At 34.8% G+C, this 19,120-nt stretch overlaps 1 protein-coding gene across 3 annotated transcripts in view; it reads right to left on the bottom strand.

The window, feature by feature from the left end:
• STRN (striatin) overlaps positions 1-19,120 on the bottom strand; it is a 98,921-nt gene that overhangs the window by 45,344 nt on the left and 34,457 nt on the right. For 2 of the 3 annotated variants that reach the window (XM_049651884.1, XM_049651885.1), the window contains exons 3-6: positions 14,864-14,937; positions 6,688-6,766; positions 3,698-3,865; positions 1,684-1,819 (exon numbers count right to left, since the gene is read on the bottom strand). In XM_049651884.1, coding sequence (XP_049507841.1) covers positions 1,684-1,819; positions 3,698-3,865; positions 6,688-6,766; positions 14,864-14,937 — 457 coding nt within the window. The remainder of the gene's footprint in view (positions 1-1,683; positions 1,820-3,697; positions 3,866-6,687; positions 6,767-14,863; positions 14,938-19,120) is intronic. The other variant, XM_049651886.1, reaches the window with a different exon arrangement.

Genomic DNA, 19,120 nt, shown 5'->3' with positions numbered 1-19,120 from the left:
TAAGTATTTTATATTAGCTGTGCCTTCACTGCTTGGTCACAGAATTGCTACAATCTGCACTAACTGGAAGATAGGAGATCTTTATGAATTTGATTACTTAAAAATTCTTGAAACCAGTTTATGGTTAGGAATTTCTAGGAAGACCATACTTAATACTTAGAATAATCAACTTACAGATTTTCTTAATATTTAAATCAATATAATGGCTAACAAATAATGTAAAGCATCATAATCAGCGATCATTTACCACTGAGTTACGAATAAAGTATTTTGATGGGAAAATATGATCTCAATGCAATCAGCCCATAAAAATCACAAGGCAGTAGAAAATTTCCAAATGACTAGGACAGAGAAAAGGGATCATACAAGTTTAGGCATTTTCTTTTCATATAGGAAATTAAAACACATGCTATTACTACGTATTTGCATACGAAAAATTGGGGGTGACTACTTGAAGTTCAAATAATGCCCATGACAAGCCTGTACCAGCAGAATGCTACTGAACAGTGGCTCAGGGAAATAAGAATCTGGAAGTAATAATTTGAGAGTCTCTGATGGAAGCAAACGGCATCAAGAACAGAGGAGTTACACACAGAAAGCGTATATATCATTTTCATATACAACATCTCATTTATTCCTCACAAAATCCTCTGAGGATAAGATGGGTATTATAACCTCTGTTTTACAAAGTATAAAACTAAGCCTGAAGGATAAGAAGCACAGGTAACTAGTAACAGAAATGGGACTTAACCCCAAGGCTTTCAACTCTAGGTCCAGTCAGCTTCCCTACCTTGCTTTCTACCTTACTCTTCTTAAATACACATGGAAGAGGAAATGTAAACATTTTTCTAAACAAAGCATGACCTCATCTATTACTTAAAAGAGGAGAAGGATGGGAAGAAGAAGAGAGAGAAGAGAGGAGGAGGAGGAAAAAGAAGGGAGGAAAAAAGAAGAGAGGGAAAATAACAAGAGGGGCTGAAGGTGACAGAACGGAGAAGGGAAGAGAAGGGAGAAGAAGCAAGAGACACTTCTTATTCCAGGAAACTACCATGGGAAAGTCAATAAATTTATGAAGATCTAAACAAAACTGCAGAATAACTTTAAATCTGTTTGAAGAAATCTAATGGAAGAGTTCTGAGAGTCTCTAACATTTGTCTACCAAAGCAACCCAGGCAAAAGTCACAAAAACCTCATCAATTAGAGGTGATGCCAGTCGCCATCAGGCACCATAATGGGTCTGTCAGTTCTATTGTCTTATAGCACCAATAACGCTTCATTGGTACAACACACACATTTTTACCACATTCACCAGCTCTGCAGAAATACTGAAATGTTTAATGAGCTAACAAGTCAAAGAGTAAGGACCTTTCAAGATTTTTTTTTTATATTTTAAGTAATCTCTCCACCCAACATGGGGCTCAAACTCACAACCCTGAGATCAAGAGTCACATGTACTACTAACTGAGCCAGCCAGGTGCCCCAAAGAGTGAGGACCTTTAAGAGAAAGCTGCCATCCTAAAAATATTCTTGAATTTTAACTCAATACTAAAACCTCTTAGATTAAATATCCCCAAATTCACACACACACACAAAAAGTTAAAAGTTTAGGTTGAAGAACACAGATTATTTTTAAAGTACACATCATGATCCCTAAAAATATTAATATCTGAGTAACCAACTCACCGTTGAAGTATCAATGATGCTTTTTTCTCTTCCATCAATGTCATCATCTTCATCTTCATCACTGAAATCTGCAGCTGCACTTTCAAGGAATTTGAAATTATCCAGCACGGAGGCAGAATCTGTTAACTCGGATTTTCTGGTTTAAAACATGTACATCTTGCTCAGTTCATTTTTTAAACTTAACATAAGAATTAATCCATGATATGCTGCATTAACTTGTCTATATTATAACTATGACCCCTCAAATCATGTTATGAATGACACTGATTCTTATCCATTACATTTCCACGGATTTTAATTGGAAAAGCACTATAGGAAGTGGTTACTCTTAAAGTACTTTACAATCAACTATTCAGACTAATGGCCCCTCCTGATTCAGTATTCTTTTGATCCTTAAGTCAAACTTAATGTATTTCTTTTTAAAAATATTTTTCTTTTTAAACATTTAAAAATATTTTCTATTTTTCTCTATTCTTTTACTCTCTGCAACTCTTCCTCCAACAATATAAATTTCTATAACTAAAAAAATAACTAGTAGGTCAATTTTCTCTGATGCAATCTTACATTTCTGCTGAACAGCTAAGGAGCTGAAAAAAGTAAAAGTGCACATGAAATAACTTATTAGTCAAACTAATATTACTACAAAACTTGATCGTGTTAATGAATAAACCATTCATTTTCAAAATGAGTGACTTTTCAAACATATACAATTTTAATTTAGTCCCTCAAAATAAATCTAGTAAATAATTTCCTAATAGCCAGAATAGAATGATTTCTCTCCAGTTCATTAGGAAATGTTTTAGATAAAGGCATTTTCTTAAAAAAAAAAAAAAAAAAAAAATTAACCACAACTACGGACAAAATTTTCAAAACAGATACATCTCAAATTTCAAATCTGTTGAGAGCTTTGTTTTTGGGTTTTTTCCACCCTATTCTCTATCCCTACATAAATCAGACAGATTCAGAATAATACCCTTTTCAGTTTCAAAACACAGGTCAAGGACAAAACACAAGACAATTAGAGTGGTCTTTTCTGAACATCTTTACAATGACTTACAATAATCCTTTAGGTAAAACTATAATCAGGAATAAGGTCTGCATTGTTTGTATCTACACAAAGAAACAATCTAATCTTACATTTATAAAAACAAGTTAATGTAGTCTTAGTTATTACTGAATACATTTAAGAAGGCTCCAATGACATTTGTTTAGAGAACTCATAAGTCCTATTTTTGAGCCTTTACCCATATCCCATAATTTTAACGTTCCAACTAACAGAAACGATGTTCCTACTAGAAAATGTATAGAGTTCAATTTAAACCATTCTTATGGCTTTAACATGCATTAAAATGAAGTAACATAATATTTAGACTTTCATAGAATCTTTGGCTTTTTATTTAAGAATCATGCCAACATTTTTTTCAATAAAGAATCTCCTTATTTAACTGTTCATGTTCATTTTAAACAAAATTACATGTAATTGTATGACATATGATCCAAAATGCAAAACAAAATATTTCAAATAGCTATTGAATTTCTCACACTGATTCTATCAATTAAAAACATAAACTTAAAATAGATAATCTTCAAAAGAAAGAGGGGTTACAGTATTATTAAATACACAAACATGGTTAAGAAAAGTTTTACTTCTAAAAAATTTGAGGAATTTATAGGAGTTCTAGGTCACCAGGAATGAAATTTCATTTTTACAGATTTGAACTGAACTTTGAAAGATGATCTTTTGTGAAGTTCTAATAGTAAGTGACTGAGCTTCAAGATATTAAAATCTGTATTAAATCTATAAATTTCAAGCAAATAAAAATATCTTAAACAAAAAATATTATAATAATCACAAATAACTCTAATCCCTATAGGTTATCTTCTACCAAATGAAATTTCCATTTTTTAATTAAACTTTATAAAAAATTATTCCTGTAACAGTATCTAAAATTGCAAGTATCACAAGTGTCACCCATAAACCAAAATTATTTAGTAACCCAGACAAAATACTTACCCAATCATTGCTGTCTCTTTAACTTCAGCCTCTGTGCCATTTATAACTGAGTCCTGATTTCTGTCATCTTCCCTGTCCGTGACGTCACTTGAAAAGCCCAAGAGAGCTCGTACTCGTTTAGATTTCACATCTAGAATAGTATCCGTGTAACCCACCTCCTGTAGATACCTGTGTGCGAAGAGGATCCTTACAATCCAGTCATTTTGGAATCAGTATTCTATAACTTAACATGTAAATAAAAGTATTTCTTTAAATTCATTGCCTGCAGAAGACTTAACAGTACAGTACTATGCTGGTAAGACTGGCTAATAAATAATCTTCCAGCTGCCAGATGGAGATGTCTCTTGCAGTACCAGCCTCTACGGTCACTGAAAAAAATCAAAGAACTATACAATACACTATTCATTACATTTATCATAAGAAGAAGCTGTTCCTTAATATACCTAATAGCACATTCTTTCTTCTAGGCAGGATTGGAGCAAACTCACTCTCAGATCCTTAATAAATTACTATTTTATAACAGTAATTATTATAACCAGTACTCTTTTTACATTTCTGCTATAAAGTGTTTTTGGATCAACTGTCTGAGAGCTAGAGAGAATATTTCTAGAATATCTGCTTTCCTCCAAGACATACAAGAAGAGTACATTCCAAAGAGTCATTTCTACAGAAAGGAAGCTGTTATCCTAAGCCAACTCTAAAGTAAAAATAGCCCACAATTCAATTGTGGATGTGGGATGCGTGTGTGCACGTGGGTGTGTGTGATACTGAGAGCCAGCGGCACAGAAAAAATAGGTTTGTACTGAGAGCTAGACCTGGTTCTAAAGCCCATTTCTGCCACTTTCTTCCTGTGTAACTTTAATTCTCCTGAACTTCAGCTTTCTTCCCTCCTAAGAGTGACACATCTAATACATTGGGTGGCATACAGAAGGCATTCGTTATCCTTTAACAGCAAAGATCGATCAAAAAAGACCAAAAACGGCAGCAGCAAAAACATGAAAAAGGCAAACATCATGCCAAAATACTGTCATTAACAAATGTGACAGACAATTATTAGGCATGAACCTATAAGTAAGCATCAAGTCTATGAAATGAAAGAGAAAACAAAGGTAGACAAGATAATTAGTTTCAGGTCAGTTTATTTCAAGATCAGGTATTAACAGATTACAGCTCAAAGAGATATTTCACAAAGATGTGTGACCGAAATGGAGTTAAGTGTATCTTACCAAATCAAGACACTCATTTTTCAATACTATCCAATATTTATAGAAAGGTTTTGATGAGGGGCACTCAGGTGGCTCAGTAGGTTAAGCGTCTGACTCTCGGTGTCAGTTCAGGCAATGATCTCACGGTTAGTGAGATCAAGCCCCGCATCAGGCTCCATGTTGGCGGCACAGAGCCTGCTTGGGATTCTGTCCCTCCCTCCCTTTCTGCTTTTTTCCTGTATGTGCACGTGCACACTCTTGCTCTCTTCTTTTAAAATAAAATAAACTTAAAAAAAACAAAGGTTTTGATTAAAATCTGAATAAATGTTTAACTTTCCTGAATTTAATTAGTTGTTCTTACAAACCAACACAGAGGTGTTATATTTTTCTGTTTTTAACATTTGATATATACCTATCTTTGTCAACAAAATCACATTACAAGTAACGGTTTTAAAAACTGCTCTTTCCATAGGTAAGTTGGCTTTACTAAAGAAAACCTCCTTATTCATTGATAGAATGTCACCTTTTCTTTGAGGGGGCAGACTGTGAATCTTTTAAAAGTTTTTGAAAATTCTCTCTCAGATTGCTCACTATGATAACCACTTCTCATTTTAAAAATCATCACTTTAAGAACACTCATTTATAAAAAGAAAAATTCATAATCATATTTAAGACCAAAGTGAGGGCACCAGTGAAAACCACTTATTAAATATTAGTGAATTCTCATTTTCTTTAACTTTGAATAGATAACAAATACATAAAAGGACACATTTTAATATTCTCTCTGCCATTAGTCAAAAGGAATGGCCGGCACAAATCCACTCTGGAAACCATAGATGTAGACTATTCACAGGAAACCCCAAAATACAAAACAGGTAGTAAATTTCATTTTACTGAAGCACAAATTAGAATACCAATTTCAAATGTGATATGCAAGAGCCAGGCAGTGAGCTGGTAAAGTGGGTTATAACCTACCACCTGACATCTGAACCTCATTCCAGCTTTGTTTCCTCTTTATAGTCTCAAAACACATTTTATAGGAGAAAGTACATGTTAGTGCAATATCTGCAAATTGGGAAAATTAAAGAAGCTCTTCAATTTATTTAAAATAGAAAGTTTAAGAAACATAACCCAAAATTTCACATCTTAATATTGATTAGACTTCTATTAGGACACACGTATATTCATGTACAAAAGATGCAAAAATAACTTTAGGAATACAGAATTCTTTAAAATGTAAACATAAGCATATATTAAAATTTAGAAGCTTAAAATTAATCTCTGAGGGATGCCTGGGTGGCTCACTCGGTTAAGCATCCAACTCGATTTTGGCTCAGGTCATGATCTCACGGTTTGTGGAATTGAGCCCCAGGTCAGGCTCTGCTCCCAGTGTGGAGCCTGCTTGGGATTTTCCCTCTCTCTCTGCTCCTCCCCCACCCCCCTCAAAATAAATAAATAAGCACTTATTATATATACTCTTTGATAAAGCTAAAATTGTAAAATAAAAGAATTTATTCTTGGTAATTCTTGTTAATATTTAATAAAAAATGAATTCTACCACAGGGGGGAAAATGTGTAATATGAAAAAGGAACAGTAATTCAATTAAGTTTTTTCATACCAGCAGTCTAACAATAAAAGAGATAATATTATTGTACTGAGTTGCAAATGCAAAAAAAATATATATGTATATATCTATAGATATATCTATATATCTATAGATATATATATATAGATATGTACCCTGATGAAATATACTTCTCTTTGTTTAACCACAGGATACTTACTGTCTGAGTAGTTGTCGACCTTGTTTCCACATTAACTGGCTGTTTTGTTGTGGCTGTACCTCTGTTTCATTACCTTCATCTGGAAAACATTAAATCATAATAAAAATGCCTTGCTTTGTACATTAGAGAGTATCTCAATTCATAAAATATGTCCAATAAAAATTTATTAGATCAGAATATGCAAAACTACACTGTAAGGTATGTTTTAGGACAATGTAAATTCTGTTTTTTAAATCTAATTTCCATAACAAAATATAAATTCATTATAGCTACTAGATTCCCCTGAGAGTAGCAGAACTAAAATAACGACATTTTCCCAATCTCTAGTAGCCTAAGAATTTTCCTCCAGGACAAAGACTGACTCAAATCAAGTCATACAATAGGAGTCCAATGAAAGTGTTATGGAGCACCACATCAGAACTAGAACAAAGTACTCAGGAATGATGACAGAAAAGCCAGTCTGGTAAAGAGTAGATCTAGGTAAGAAATAATTTCAATCCACATCTATTTCCTTCACTAGTTATTAAGTAAAAACCTCAAGTATTCTTTTGAAGACATTCCTTGAATGAAAACCACCTAAGCCCTGTAAAGCTTTAATTCATCATTTGGTAGACGCTGAACCCTTTTAAGATAGTAAAATGAAAAGAGCCCTCTCTGTGATAAATCTGGACTACAGAATTTCCAAACTATACTCTGACTCAACTTTAAAAATACAAAAAACAAAAACAAAAACAAAAACAAAAAGTTCACACTTTTCATCAGCCCTTGATCGAACTGCAAGAAACTGTGATCTCTTACAGGGTTTTATTCAAGTGGAGATATAAGAGAGATTGGGAAAATTTGTTTTATGATTTTGATGTTAAGCATTTACTATGTTCCAGATGCTATGTTAAAAACACATATGTTATCTTTTTTAATCTTTACAACCCCAAATCCCCATTTTAAAGATGAGCAAGATGAGTTTTACAAGTTAATTGTAAGATTCCCAAGTTAGAAACACAGTTGTAAGTGCTGAAATCACATGTGACTCCAGAGTTCTGTTTCCCTCTACATGCTCTCACTACAGTGAGAAGAAATTAAAGAAATAAGTAAATGAGAATTTGGTCTTCCATTTTCGTTTTTCTCCTAAAATAGTTAGGCCAAGCTCTGTGATATACCAAAGAAACAGCAGTACAGTGGGGGGTGGGAGGGGTTAAGATAACTTAAAAAGATAAGAGTACTTTGGGATAGGACGACTTCAGAGGGTATACTTTAAAAAAAAAAAAAAAAAAAAAAGAGGGCAAAATGATGTCCCAATATTAAGGAAAAACAACACATCTGCTTCCATTGACCCACAAATTCAGGAACTATGGTTCACAAATTGTTCCACAAATTCAGGAATACACTATGGTATGTTCTAAATATATCTATCCCCTTTTTAAGTGAAGTAAGTAACCTATACCTGCCAAGTGAGAACATGTGCATTGGCATTTCAAAAGACTAAAAATTTCAGATGTGAAAGAACTTTTGAGATCATTTAACTTCCCATCAGTAATGGCCCGAATTCTTTCTATACTATCCTCAGATATACTCAACTGTCTGCCTACTTTGGCAGCTCATGATGTTATTACCAAAGTGTGACACACGCACTCAATGGAATACTACTCAACAAGGAATGAACACACCAACACGAATGAATCTCAAATGCATTGTGCTAAGTGAGAAAAGCTAGAATCAAAAGGCTATATTTATTCTGTATGATCCTGGAATTCATATGAGTTTCTGGAAAAGGCAAAACTACAGGAACATAAAACAGATTAGCAGCTGCTCAGGGATTAGAGTGGGGAAGAAGGGTAGTAGGAACAAGACCATATATGTTTGTGAAAACACTAAAAAAGGTAAATTTTGCTTATGTAAATTAAGCCAAATCAAATAAGAATGCATCTTCACCCTCTTTAAAAAATAAAGTGTATTTGTATACTGATATAAAATCTGACTTCCTGGGTAACGTATTTTTTTTAAAGTCTTGGATTAACAAAAAAACTTCTGTACATGAGAACCTAATTTTTCCCACCGTTCTTTATCCAAGTTAAAACTCACAGTTCTCTCAATCAACTATCAGATTCACTCTTACCTTACCAAGTTTAAAAAAAAATGACATCAAAAAAAGTGAGGATTTTATTTAAAGTGGTAAGAGTTGAATTGCTTGGTAATATTAAAAGTACTTGAGTGGTACTTCCAGTGCAGTTGGAGAAGAGGGACCCAATTTACCCTCCTGCTTGTAACAAGTACAAAACAAAATAGATGAAATCATGGTTAAGACACTGGACATCAGGCAACAGAGGAAGATGATCCCTGAGAGAAGAGAAGCACGGTGAGCCCTGTGATTATTCCCGCTCACTGCCTGGACAGCGTTTCTAGATCACAGCATAGGGAGGGAGAACAAAAAACAGTATCTGAAGAAATGATGGCTGAAAAGTTCCAAGTTTCATGAAAACTATAAACCCACAGATCCAAGAGACTCCACAAATCCCAAGCACAAGAAATATAATGGGGGGGGGGGGGGGGGGGGACGGGGAGAGAACCTGGGAACTATACCATAGCACATCATAATGAAATTGCTTAAAACCAATGATCAAATGAAAACTCTTCAAAGCAGCCAGAGAAAAAGGTCACATTCTACATACAGAGGAATAAAGATAAGTTTGATAGAAGGTATCTCATCAGAAACAATGCAAGCAAGCAAAATAAAGATGTTTCAGACACACAAAGGCTGAAAGAAGTCATCGGCAACAGCCCATACTACAGGATACATAAAAGCCCTTGAGGCAGATGGAATATGATGCCAGAAAATATGGATCCCCACAAAGGAATGAGGAGCACTGGAAATGTATACTTTTTGTATTATTTAAATCCCTTTAAAAGAGAATGGATTGTTTCAACAAATAATGAATGTAGTGTGTGACTTATAATATAATACAAGAAAATATGTGAGAACAACTACCAAAGAGAGAAATGGAAATACGTGGGTTCTCGTGCTACAACAGAAGTGGTATACTGCCACTCAAAGATAGATGGCGGTTTAAAAAAAAAAAAAAAAAGAAGAAGTATACTATTAACCCTGAAGCAACCACCAAACCAGCAAAGAGTTATAGCTAATAAGTGAGCAAGAGAGAAAATAGAACCGTAAAAAAAAAACAACAACAAAAAAAACTAGATGAATCCAAAAGAAATCTAAAAGGAAAAGGGAGCAAAGAACAGACTGAACAAACAAAACAAACAGCCAAGGTGGGAACTTTAAATCTAACCATATCGATAGTCACGTGAAATGTAAATGGTCTTAAACATCGTGATGAAAAGGTAGAATCTGTCACTCTGGATAAAAATATTCTATTTTTAATAAGTACCTGCCTTCTAATATTAAATAGAAGAAACTGAACTATGGAAAGATAAATAAGATTAACATAATCTGGGGTAATATTCTCCTAAAACAGAAATGTGAAGGTTTGGAAATAGAACAAAACAGGGGAAAAAAAAAAAAAGGCAGAAAGGAAACGAATTTTACAGTGAAAAATGTTTCAGAAAATGTCTGGATTATCAGTTTAAACAAAAGTAGTATAAATGGATAAAAGATCAAGCACTAGGAAAATTCCTCCTTCTTTAAAGTTTACCCCGTGGTGAACACACCACCTTCGACCCTCTCCTCATCACTGTCCTCATCACTGTCACCTACGAATCCCTCGATAACGCTCAGAACCAGGCTTACATGCTTCCTCTGCAACCAAACGCTTACATCATCTTGAGCAGTTAACATTCGTGTGGGTGATCCACCTTAGCCTCCCCACAACCACCACCCTCTCTAGCTGTCAGACCTCAGATCCTGTCATTATGAAGAACAGACACAGATGCAAACTCACTCTCTGAGCATATCCTTCAGGCTCATACTCCCACCTCACTAGTTCTTTCATTTAGCTGGGACCTCAGATCAGGGGCCAGCAAATTACAGCCTGCAGGTCAAACGTGGCCCGCTGCACTCATTCATTTCTGTGTTGTGGCTACTTTCATGTTAGGATGTCAGAGCTCAGTAGCTGCAACAGGTAACATATGGCCTAAAAAGCCCAAACATTACTACTTGGCCCTTTACGGGACACCAGTGTGCTGGCCTGCTCCAGACAACAGCCCATCCCCTTACTTTTACCCATTAGCCTCCTTTTTGTCTTCACTTCCTTCCCTCCCTAGTTTTAGTTCACGGTCTATCACTGCAACTGTTCGTTAGCCAATATCCTCAAGTTACTCCTTCCTTTTGTCTCTCCATAAATTCAATGAATTCCATTATTAACTATTTTCATCCTACTTAACTTCCACCCAAGCTGTCAAGGGTGTAAACCAATGCTTCTATATAAACTCATGATCACACACCTTGACTGGACCCTTAGCTTTTCTCAATCCTACTATTTGTTATCAGTTTGTCCTCCTGCTCATTATTATGTTAAACCTTCTCTACTTTTCTTAAACCTGTCATACACTCTTAGCAGATAATCCAGTCTTACACATAAAACTATCATATTAAATACCCACCACCAAACTGAAACCCAAACTCACAAACCCAACACCTAACTTCTACATTCGTTCTTGGGAACAATAAAAGACATACTCCTCCCAGCATTGTCCAGCTAATTCAGAATCCAGTCCCTGTCACTTCTTCAGATACCTTCCTATTTTAAATACCTCTTCTCTTTCCTTTTTATTTGCTCCTCTTCTAAGAAACCCTTGCACGCATGTACACACACACACACACACACACACACACACACACTTTCCTTGACCCCATGGATCCTTTCAGCTGTCCCTGTTCTTCACCTTCACAATCTAAACTTCCTGAAAGATGACTAAACGGAGTCTTCATTTTCCATTCATGTCTTTGTTTCTGCCCTTACCCTTCTCCTAAAACTGCCCAAAATAATGACCCATGTATCACTAAATCTTAAGGCTACTCTTCAGAACCTCTGGCCATTACTCACAGTGCTGTAGAGTCCTTTCCTGTGGAATCCCTCCCTTCTCCTGGTTTCCTTCCCACCATTAAGATAATTCTTATCAGTTTCCTTTCCAGCTTTCTACTCTTCTACCAGTTTTGTATTAGAGATCCTGGTCCTCCTCTTACTGTGCATTAAGTCCCTGGGTGAGTTCTTCCTCTCCAGCGACCTGAGTGCCCTCGGTACTACATGCTGAGGCCTCTCAAATCTACATATCCAACCCAAACCTCTGGTTGGAGCTTCAGACCCACACAGCCAGCTTCACTTGACTGCCTGACAAATAAATCCAAGAGTGAACCCATCATTTTCCAAATCTACATCTGAACTAGTTTGCAAAACTGGCAGTGTGGGGGCCATCTTTGAGTTCTGAGTGTCCCTGTTTTTCATCCCTTACGTAGAAACAAGAACGAATTCCTGCAGATTTTACTTCCTAAGTACTTCCTGAACACACCCACCCTCTTCAATCTCCACTGTCAGTGCCCTGTGAAGGCAGCTTTCCACACTCAGCCAGGTGTGTCCCATCACCCATCCAGATCCTCTCTCATATGCCTGCCACACCTGCCGCCCGTGGGGTATAAAAGCAAATCTGATCGTGAGAGTTAAGATCCTTCAAATGCCTTCTCAAAACTCTTAGGATAAAATGAGAATCCTTAACATATTTTACGAGACACGTGTAACATACTTTACCATCTGCCCCTCTGGTTAACTCTCTAGCTGCATCTAGAAACACTCCTTCCCCGGCCTTCCTCTACTAGCCAGTTATTTTATTTCTCAAATGTGCCATATATCTTCCCTCTGTCTTTCTCCTTACCTCTCATTCAACAATAATTTAGTAAGTTCACTTTCCCTGGCCAGTTCTTACTTGTCCTTCAGACGCTAACTGTTCATTTCCTGCAAAAAAGCCTTTCTTGACTGCTTAAGCCTAGACTTGGTTCCCCTGCTATTGTGCTTCTTAACACCTATTACCTTCCCCATTATACAGGTCATTTTATTGTAATCACTTTTTTCTTATCTCCCCTGTAAAAATCCAGTAAGGCACTGTTATCTCATTCACTGAATCTGGTGCTAGGTCTGACAAGCACTACATATTTAATACTTGTAAATAAATAGTTTGAAAGATCAGTAGATGAAATCACCCTTGGTACTATGTGTTGTATACTAAGAAAATAAACCTGAAAGTAGGAATTATTTCCTCTATTTTTCCCAGTTTCAGATAAGGAACAGAACAATCTCAGAAAGATTAATACCACAGGTATTTAAAGTGTCAGGGCAGAGTTAAGAACTTACACGCATAAAAGTCAAACTTCTTCTAGAGCCACTTGTTTACTTATAAACATGTTGTATATATTGCAACTAGACCTTTACTAGGTGCAAGTTTACTCCTAAATTAATATTGAAAACATTAACTAAATTAAAAGTTTACTCCTAAATTAGTATTGAAAACTTAGGAAATAAACTACTTTATATAAAAGTACTGATTGTATCCCTTCTGTGAATCAGACAAGGTAACTTTTAGGACAGGCTTTAACAAATAGCCTACATTTAAAAAAAGGAAACAAAATTAATTTAAGTGTATCTCAAGTCAAAAGAAGAGACACCGGAGTAAGACAGAACAATTTAAAAAAACAAAGCAAAAAAACTATGCCAATGATCAACTGGTACCACTCTAAATCTCAAGGACTCAATATTCAGCTGTGGAAATGTGTACACTGAATTCAATTATAAAATCAGCGGCACGTTCAGAACTTACTTTGTAAATTTTTTTTCATACATTGTCAAATATACAAGCACTGTGGTTGGGGCGCCTGGGTGGCTCAGTGGTTAAGCATCAGACTCTTGATTTCGACTCAGGTCGTGATCAAACGGTTCGTGAGTTCAAGCCCCACATCGACCTCTGCGCTGACAGTGCAGAGCCTGCTTGGGATTCTCTCTCTCTTTGTCCCTCCCCTGCTCATGCTCGCTCGCTCTCTCTCTCTCTCTCTCTCAAAACAAACAAACAAACAAACAAAAAGCAGTGTGGTAAAATAGGAATAATATGAATTTTGGATTCTATACATATGGGGCACCTGGCTGTCTCAGCGGAAAAAACATGCAACTCTTGATCTTGAGGTCATGAGTTCAAGCCCCATGCTGGGTATAGAGATTACATACATTAAATAAATAAACTTAAAAAATATATATGTGAATTTTCGAGTCAACAGACCAGGGCTCAGATCCATATTCCCATCACTTAATAGTTGTGTGACCTTGTACAAGTTTCTCCACTTCTCGGGGTTCAAATTTCACTTAGGTAAAATTAGAGCAATGTCATCTTTAAGAGTAACTATTTTATGAGTAACTATTTGAAGCTAATATACACAAAGCACCTAAGCCCAAGGCATGTATTTCAGCAAATGATATAAACAATAATTGAGATCTTCAGATATTTGATCTTGAAATTTAATCTGAAATTATGTCAAAACATTCTCATTTGAAACATGGTAACTTTTGAACAACTTTTCTTACTATCCCTTATACCTACTAATGTGTCATTTACATCTATATTCCTTAATATCTGATTGTTTACAAAGTGCTATTTTTGTAGGGATGAAAAGACAGGAAAAGAAAAAAGAAGAAATAACACAAAAAGATAATAAAAGTTTTAGCTGTTAAAAGATGGTCTGGCTGCAGAAAACTCCCATGGGTGAGAGAGTCCAAAAACAATCTTGCACCTGCAGCTGAGGGATGAGGTTGAGGAGATTAGGAATTCTCTGTATTTGAGAAGTCTCTGAACTCCATCATCCCTTCTCTTTCTCTCAGGATTTCAAGGGCATGATGTACTTTAAAAAGCACATCTCAAAGTTCCCATTAACATCGGGGAAACCCAACAAGACACAGTTATGTCAGTGCATTACTCCATGAATTCTGGTCCTTCCAGTAAGTGGAGAACAAAGGAGAAAATGGGACGACGAGGAGGAAGAAAGGGGAAGAGGGAAAAGGAAGGAAGGTGTTGGAAAATAATCTAAATGACACTAAATGTTTGGTGCCAAAAATGAGGAGGTCAGAAAAAATAACTAATATGCAAATAATTAGAAATTAACTTGCCATCATAAGTATTATTGCTACAAAAAAACTAGGTATCAACTTCTTTTTAATCACTTAAACTTCCTTTAAAATTAGCTTACCAGAATCATAGCTTGGAGGCTTCATATCTCCCTGATTCAATTCTGTCCCATATTTCAACTTGTGGTATTTGGCTCTAACAAAGAAATAAGAAAATACAAACCATCTTAAAATATATTTAAATTAACTTTAGGATATGTAATAGGAATAGTCATCATAGCCTTCCATGGTGTCAAAGTAGTAATAAAAAGTGCTTGTCATTATTATTATTTATTGTTGTCATACCATCAAGTGCCATCATAACAAATAGAATAACACTGAGAACCACAAATCTTTGTATAATTACAAATGAACGATATAACATTCTAATTTCTATAGTATTCAAATTTTCTTGATGATCGCCAAAGTACAATTCTACTATAAAAGCAGTAGATAAGTTTGGATTGTGAAATAAGCCTATAGAAGACTAACCTTTCTCAAAATTTACATATTTAAAAAGAAAAGTCATCTAGTGGTATGTATATACAATGGAATATTATGTGGCCATAAAAAAGGATGGGATATTGCCATTTGCAACAACATGGATGGACCCTAGAGGGTATTATGCTAAGTGAAATAAATCAGACTGAGAAAGACAAATATGGTTTCACTCATATGTGAAATTTAAAAAACAAATGAGTAAACAACAAAAAGCAGACTCAGACCTATAAATACAGAGAACAAATTGAGGATTATCAGAGGAAAGGGGGCTGGAGGCATGGGCAAAATGAGTGAAGGGGAGTAGGAGATACAGGCTTCCAGTTATGGAATGAATAAGTCACAGGAATAAAAGGCACACCACAGGGAATATAGTCAATGATATTGTAACACCATTGTATGGTGACACATGGTAGCTACAAATGTAGTGAACATAGCATAACATATAGAGATGGTGAATTACTATATTGTACACCTGAAACTAATGTACCATTGTGTATCAACTATACCCAAAAAGTGTTTTAAATCATCTGTAATACCCCTTGCCTTGTCAGGCAATTATGATTTGCCAAGAAGGCATTATAGTAAACAATCCAAAGGAGGGAGGGGGAACCAGCCCAAATCACTCATGTTGAATAAGCTATTTCAGTAGGAATGAATAAATTTTTTTTAATAGTCAAGATATCCTTTGCCTTTTCAGGAAGCAATCAGGAAGAATTATAAACAGAAATTCTTATCTATTTCCCTTTAAAAGCTAGCTAAATGTAATTATTTATGGCTAACCTGATTTCACTATTAGGTTAGTGAAATCAGTTAGTGAAATCTCAGATGATTAAATCTGAGATCAGAAAAATAATGCAGATAAGGTAAAAATTGTAAAGGTCAACAAAAATGTCCATACTTACTTCGTGTACTTCTATGTTTTGATTGGTTTGCTTCCCCAAAATATTGAGGCCATTTGTAATATTCAATGTAAAAAGGTTACACAATAATTTGAAAAACCAAAGTAATGAAGAAGGAATGAAGGGATAATATAGCCAAATTGAAAGTTAACTTTTTTATAAAACTAATTGAGTACTTAACATAAAGAAGTTTCAATATTTCAATATTTAAATGTAAAGTTTCAATATTTAATATTTAAAGTTTCAATATTTCAGTATCATTTCAAAAATGATATAAAGGAAAATTATTTGCTCAAATGTGCAAAGTACTGGATTCATATTCATTTGCAGTTACAACAGAAAAATCAAAGTTTATATAGAGGGGAATCTTAAGAAAACATGAAAATTACAACAGCTGATGTTCTATATAAGGTAGGTGGTGGGTATATGAATAGATTTTATAATAGTCTTTATATGTTTTACATATGTATAAAATGTTTTGTGATAATATATACCCATTAGAAATAAAAAAAGGATATTTGCTTTATATATGTATATTATATATATTTAATATGCATAGAAGAGTTCTGGAAGGATACATAATACATAAGCCATTAGTTACTAAGATTTCCTTTTGGAAAGGAAATCAATGAACTGATACATAAAGGAGACCAAATTGTATTATTTGCTTAATTAACAACATGCATATATTTCTTTTTTTTAATTTTAGTAAATATTTTTGTTCCAAATTAACAAGAGTATGTTTTTCTCTATTCCTAATGCTTCTGTGAGTCACAAAGATTTCATCACCAGATTAAACATTTCCTAGTCTATTTCAATGTATTTGTAATAATGTTGATTATTAGACAGTGATATTTAAAGCCACTTTACTTACAGTTACCAGAAAGTAAATAAGGTTCTTAATGTAACTGTCGAGTTTCAGATTTTTCATCTACAATGAAACAAAATAACAATACCTCCTAGAAGCCAAATAGCAATTGAAAGTATCTGGTCTGAGGGCCGAATAAAAGCATCAACAAAATATTACGGAGTACATTTATATACATATATAGAAAAACATTTCAAACACAAAATACTACACTATAGTGCATTCTAGTGGTCTTAGGAAAAACTGCAACAGTTTATGTAAAAAAGGGAATAGAAAATATTCTTTACAATATACGTAACAAAAACAACATATTATAAACTGACATTTCATAAAAAATTAGACAAAATAAATAAAGAACTGTTGTGTTTACCACAGGCTGCATTCCCTTAAAGCAGGGTCTCTCTACTGAACTGTTAAAGTCACTGAAAAATAATTTACTCCCAGAACTCTTCTCAACTTAGTAACATTCCTTTTGAAGCCAATATGCTAAATTCACTCATATTGTTTCCTACAGTTTTAATACTTGATCTGTGTTACCTACCAATCCTCTTGTTCCCTAATCTTTTTGTCTAAATCAGATTGTAAATAAATAGCAGATCTCCTATCTAAGAACTCTATGTATGATATGTGGCTAGGCCTTCCAACTGGCCTTTATTGGGTTAAAAAAGCATAAAAATTGTATAATAATTAAAGAAGTCCCATTATACTTTTGTTTCAAAGTCTATTATAATGTGCTAGGAATATGACATAGCATCCAAATCACATTTTAAATGTTCATGCTCAGAATAACTTGATTAAATCAATGGACAGGTTCTGAATTCTCGTGACAGGTCCGGTGCTGTGCTGGCTGATGGGAAAGACCTGCAGTTTACAGTCAGTTTAGGGCAGAGCAAGGAGATGCCTAAGAGACAGAGATTAAAATAACTACAGCACATTGTGTTAAGAGTTAGGAGTCATATCAGGGGCGCCTGGGTGGCTCAGCAGTTAATCGTCTGACTTCGGCTCACGTCATGATCTCATTCTTAGTGAGTTCAAGCCCCGCATGGGGCTCTGTGCTGACAGCTCAGAGCCTGGGGCCTGCTTCAGATTCTGTATCTCCCTCGCTCTCTGCCCTCCCCCGCTTGCGCTCTCTCTCTCTCTCAAAACTAAATAAACATTTTTAAAAAAAGAGTTGTGCGTTACATCAAATGTTATAGGAATTCGGAAAAGGGATTATCTAATTCTGTCAAAGGTGGTGTCAAGGAGAGCTACCAAAAAGAAGGTAACATACGAGATTTTAGCTAAACCTTAAAAAACCAGTGGTTTTTAGTCAGACAAATAAATTGATGAAGAGTATTTCTGTCAGAAGAAAAAGTGGGGGAAAAATACACAATGGGTCAAAAAAAATCTGTGTGTGTGTGTGTGTGTGTGTGTGTGTGTGTGTGTGTGTGTACAGGACTAGAAAGGGGCCTGGCTGTAAAAGGTTCTACTAAGAACTTGGGAAGGAAAAAACAAAATTCAATCTGGAACTTGAAGTCCCAAATAAAAAAAAGAAAAAAAGAAAAAAAGAAAAGAACTTGGAAATTAGCTAGATATTTTAAAGCAGGGATAGAACAATCTGTATTTCAAAAAGTGAATCCTGTGAACGTGGAAGATGAATTAGAATATGGAATTATTACAGGCAAAGAGGACATATGGGTTTTTACAGTAGTGCAGATGTAAGAGAGAAACAGGGAAAAATGGAATGTTTCAGAATTGTATTTTATATAGTATTTAAGGTTTTTCAGTATAGAAGTTCCTGAGTAAATCTTGAATTACACACTGTGTACTCTTGAAAAATTAGATATACATTTGCTCATTTTGCATATTCTATTATACTTTAGGGAATGCCTTAAATAAATTCATTGCTAGGTGAGTAATCTTTCTCTAATGTTAAAGATTCAGTTTCACTTAATTTTGGATCTTTTTAAATGGGACTACTTAGAAAATCAATAACACAGCAATTCTAAATTATGATCCTTACACTTAGGTGTGTCAGGTTAAATGACAAGACGTCTAGAATTTGCTGTTCTAAAATAGATCAGGATGAAGCA

Source organism: Panthera uncia (genome assembly GCF_023721935.1).
Source record: "Panthera uncia isolate 11264 chromosome A3 unlocalized genomic scaffold, Puncia_PCG_1.0 HiC_scaffold_12, whole genome shotgun sequence".
NCBI lineage: Eukaryota > Metazoa > Chordata > Mammalia > Carnivora > Felidae > Panthera > Panthera uncia.
Note: the sequence above shows the minus strand (reverse complement) of the source record. Positions and strands in the feature narration are given on the sequence as shown.